This window comes from Charadrius vociferus, unplaced genomic scaffold (genome assembly GCF_000708025.1).
Source record: "Charadrius vociferus isolate BGI_N301 unplaced genomic scaffold, ASM70802v2 scaffold812, whole genome shotgun sequence".
Taxonomy (NCBI): domain Eukaryota; kingdom Metazoa; phylum Chordata; class Aves; order Charadriiformes; family Charadriidae; genus Charadrius; species Charadrius vociferus.
Genome location: NW_009647037.1, coordinates 388,535 through 392,963, shown reverse-complemented (window position 1 = coordinate 392,963; position 4,429 = coordinate 388,535). Strand labels below are relative to the sequence as shown.

The 4,429-nt window shown below is 53.9% G+C and overlaps 1 protein-coding gene across 1 annotated transcript; it reads left to right on the top strand.

Annotated features, from left to right (window-relative positions):
• The first annotated feature begins 62 nt into the window (after positions 1–62).
• Positions 63–3,538, top strand: NCDN (neurochondrin). The gene is made up of 6 exons (XM_009895614.1): positions 63–164; positions 581–1,567; positions 1,788–2,014; positions 2,188–2,412; positions 2,636–2,778; positions 3,102–3,538. Exons 1-6 carry the CDS (start codon positions 63–65, stop codon positions 3,536–3,538), a joined length of 2,121 nt encoding a protein of 706 aa, XP_009893916.1.
• The last annotated feature ends 891 nt before the right edge of the window (positions 3,539–4,429 follow it).

Genomic DNA, 4,429 nt, shown 5'->3' with positions numbered 1-4,429 from the left:
GGGCGGAATAGTGCTGAAGGAAATGGCTGAGAGAGGCCGGGTGCCAACCGACCTGTCTGGCCATGGCGTCGGACTGCGGAGACGGGCACTCGACGCTGAAGAGGTGTCTCGGCGTGCTCAGAGATGCGAGGAACGACAGCGAGCAGTTCGCAGCCCTGCTGCTGGTGAGGGACCGCTGCGGGGCGGCGCCCCGGGCGCCATCGCCTCAGGAAGGGGCAAGGGGGAAGGCGAGACCCGCCGCTGGAAACGGGAGAGGCCCAGCGGCGTCCGCAGCGGTGCTTGGTGGCCTTGGGGGCTCCGGGGTGAGGTGCTCCAGTGCCTCAGTGTCCCCGTCAGCACGGTGGGGGGAGCCCGGCCTTGCCTTGGGCGTGCCGGGGTTAGTCAGCACCGTTTGCAGCTCTTGAAGCACTCTGGTAAAGCTCTGCATTAGCGCTTAGACCAAGTGCCCAGCTCAGTGGTTAAGATTTCACTTTTCCGTACTAATGAAAGTTGTTTTGACTTCTTATTGTCCCCGTTCAATCCGGTAAATTTACCACAGCCTCTTGCTGTGCTGTGCACTCACCCCTGGTTTGCCTTACAGGTGACCAAAGCGGTCAAAGCTGGAGAATTAGACGCTAAGACCCGTCGCCAGATCTTTGATGCAATTGGATTCACGTTTCTGAATCGCCTGCTTACCTCCAGGCAGCCCCCGGCCGGCTGCCCCGAGCACACCTTCCGGGCACTGGGTCTTACTCTTTTGGCGTGTTTCTGCACCGATCCAGAGTTAGCTGGTCACTCCCAGATCCTGAACAAGATCCCAACCTTCAATGACATCCTGGTTTCCCCCCACAATCCAGAGAGCACGTCCATGATCGATGATGTATACCAGTGCCTGAGTGCTGTCATGGCCACTACCAGGGGCCCCACAGAGTTGGTGACCAAAGGGACGGTGCCTGCCCTGTGCCAGGCCTATGTGAATCACAGTTATGGCTCTGACCGTGCCTTGACACTGCTCTTGGGGCTGTTGGCCATAGCAGAAGCGAAGTGCTGGCAGAGAGACGCTCCACACCTCCTGGCTGTGCTCAGCAAGCTCTCTGATGATTTTCTCAAGGCTGAAGACATGACCAAATTTGAGTTGTGTGAGGTTCTGCCACACTTCATCCCCCTGTCGCCACCCCTCACACGGGACTCGCAGGGCTGCGAGTGCCTCCATAGACTTTACAAAGGGCTGGCTAACATCTTGGGCAGTAAACTCAGCCAGTCGCAGCGGGACCCTGCTCTGAAGCTTGCTGCCTGCCTCGTGCAGGCCTGTGGGTCAGAGTGGATCCCAGCAGGGAGTGCTGGAAGCAAGTTCCTGGCCTTGCTGGTGAACTTGGCATGTGTGGAGGTCCGCCTGACCCTAGAGGAGCCAGATCCTTTGGAGGTGGAAGGGAAGAAAGAAGTGGTAACAGCGTGCTATGTTCTTATTGAGATGGGGATCCAGGAGTGCCTGAGAGAAGAGAAGCCACTGCTAGAAGAGGTGCAGAAAATACAGCTCATGAGGATCATGGAGGAGGCATTTGGAGCTGTAATATTCTACTTGAGACAGGTAACGCAAGGCTTTCAACCAAGGAGCATGTTTATGTGGCTTTCTCTGTGAAACTTTGCTAGGGTGTTCACTGGGATGCTTAATGGGTGCTCAGCAGTTCACGGCTATAGCTGTGTAGAGCAAAACATGCATCTTTGCCCACTGTGGTTTTCATACCTGCAGCAGCTGGATAGGACAGCAGCCCTAATGTCATTTTCTGTCTACTTCCTTCTTCATACAGGTTAAAGAGGAGGAGCTACAAGATCCTTTCATATTTGCTTCTGTTCGAATCCTTGGAGCCTGGATGGCAGAAGAGACATCCTCCCTCAAGCAGGAAATCTGTGAGCTCTTGCCTTTCCTTGTCCATTATACCAAGAAGCTTTTCAAAGAGGGCAGCCCAGCTGCGTGTCTTTCCCAGCCAGAGCTGGTCAGCACTGAGGGCTCTGGCTTACCCCAGGATGCTTTGAGGTGTGTATTGTAAGCACAGAGTTGATGCATTTTAGCACAAACCTGCTCAAATCTTTTTCTAATTTCCATTCTCCCTACACTGCCAATTCCTGGGCTCTTTCCCCCCCCAGTTGGAAGCAAATGGAGGGTTTAGGCCCATTCAACCACATGTTCCCAATCACTTCCCCTTCCAGATTTCTGCTACCTGGCTTTTGCCATTTAACAGCAGAGGACAGGCCCCGGGACATCCTCATCTCAGAAGGGGCACCAGCACTGCTGTGTGAGTACTTCCTGCACCAGTGGGAGGTACTGATCACCGAGCCCAGGTCCCTGACGCCACTGACAAGCACTGAACTGAGTCTACAGACTGCGTGTGGGATTTTCCTTAACCTGGTTGTGACTGCACCGGACCTCATCAGGTAGCAGAGCTGCAGGAGCTTGATTTAAGATTGTCAGTGGGAAGAAAGGGGGTGCCTTGTGAAATGAGCTTGCACGATCTTTTAAGACACTGTGTTGAAACAGGGATGTCTCTTTTTCAACACCAATTAAGTTACTTTTTTTGGTGCTGCATTTAACCTTGACATTTTCAGGGGCTGCTAGCTCTGCTCAGGAAATGTGTCTCAGGGTTTGCTTTCTCTTCAGGCGAGACAAAACCTTTTCCTCCTTGATGGAGATGTTGCTGAAGTCACTTCCACTCCTGCTGCCCCAGAAAGATCACCTGGTTCTAGCAGCCAACATTGCCACTCTGGGCCTGATGATGGCCAGGATCCTTGCAAGTTCAGAAGGTAAGAAGAGTTCCCACTGGCAAAGTTGCACATTGCTCTGCGTGGCCAGAGACCAGGTCTGGGTGGTTGGGTTGCAGAAAGCAAATACAAGGGAAAAGGGTCCAGTTTCAGTCATTGGAAAAGTGACAAAACCAAAAGCCTGGAGCAGCAAGGAATATGCAGAAAAATTCAGTAGGCTGATGGGCTGGGATGAAGAGATTTCTAGGGCAGGAGGACGGTGTTCTGCTCTCCCCAAAAGCCCTGCTGCAGACAGACCCACCAAAGGGTCCCTCCTTTAGCTGGGCAAGCTCTGTATCAAGTCATTCGTTTCCATTTTCATCCAGTTCTTCAGGGCTCCCAGTCTGCCAAGGAGTTTTTCGGAGCTGCCATTCGCTTCCTATCGCAGGCCCACACGGTCCAAGCAGACCCCGGTAGCGACAGCTTGGCCGCGGCCGTGTCGCCTGCCTACGCGAGTGCCTGGGCTGACGTCCGTGAGCTGTGGTTCCTGGGGATGCAGGCCCTGGCCGGCTGCGTGCCGCTTTTCCCCTGGCTGCCGCAAGCCGTCCTCCAGGCACGGTGGCTGGAAAGCCTCTCGGAGTTACTGACCCGCGTCACTCCAGCTTCCGTGGATTTTGAACTGGTTGCTGCTTTCCAAGGCGTGTTGGTAGAGCTGGCCAGAGCCAGTGAGGTGTGCAGGGACATGATCCTGTCACACCAGGGCGGGGAGTGGGCCAACCTTTACGGTATGGCAGCTTTGGAACAGTGTCTGTCTGAGCAATGAGGAGCCAGCAGCACCCCGGTGTGGGAAACAAAGTCAGACACCTGCAGAAGATCTGTTCAGCATTTCTCATGCACCCTTTGGTGCTGGATGGAGACAAAAAACATTGAAATGACCAAACTGTAAAACTGGAGTGATGCCGCAGAGCTCAGCGGGATTTGCACCATCCACAGCCTGATGTGCAGAGCTGTTGCTGCCTCGGAACACTTCAACATGCACCTGCCTGACCTTCTGTCAGTATTTCTTTTTGAAAACAGCCTGGTTTATTATTAAAGATGTTTTCTGGTTTTCAAACTCCTGCAATGTTGGGATTTCTTTCTGCCCAGGGTGGTTGCTTGCTTCCCCCTTTAACATGCTCTCCCAAGTTTGTCACAGTAAGCCCTTCAGGATGTCACCTTATGTCAGAGGCCCGCACATGGTGGTAAAGTAACTTGGCATGACACGGAGAGGGGTGCAAAAGGCGGGAACAGGAAAAGCTTTAAAATTTACTGGTAGGAGTGAGAATAGCTATGACGTGGCACAGACCTGTCCCCTTCTGGGGTGAAGATGTACAAAGGCCCTTTTGCCGTGCTGTGGGACGACCCCCCTGGCTCATATCCACAACTGGTACCATCATCCCAAATTCATGCCCAGAAAACCTTCACAGCACCGCTTGCTGTTGCTTGTTTTGCCCTGTAAAACCCCCGCACAAGGCACAGCCACGGGGGTTCGTACTTGCTCAGGCTCCCTCTCCCTGCGGGGATGGGACGTACAGGGGGAGTTTCCCACTCTTGCAAGCCAAGGGGTTCAACCTGCAGCAGCCTGGGCTCTCTGTAGAGCCGTCGGGTGCGGATTGTGAAGGCAGAAATGAGTGAATTGCACCTCGCTGACTCCCGGCAGACCGAGGAGTAGTTT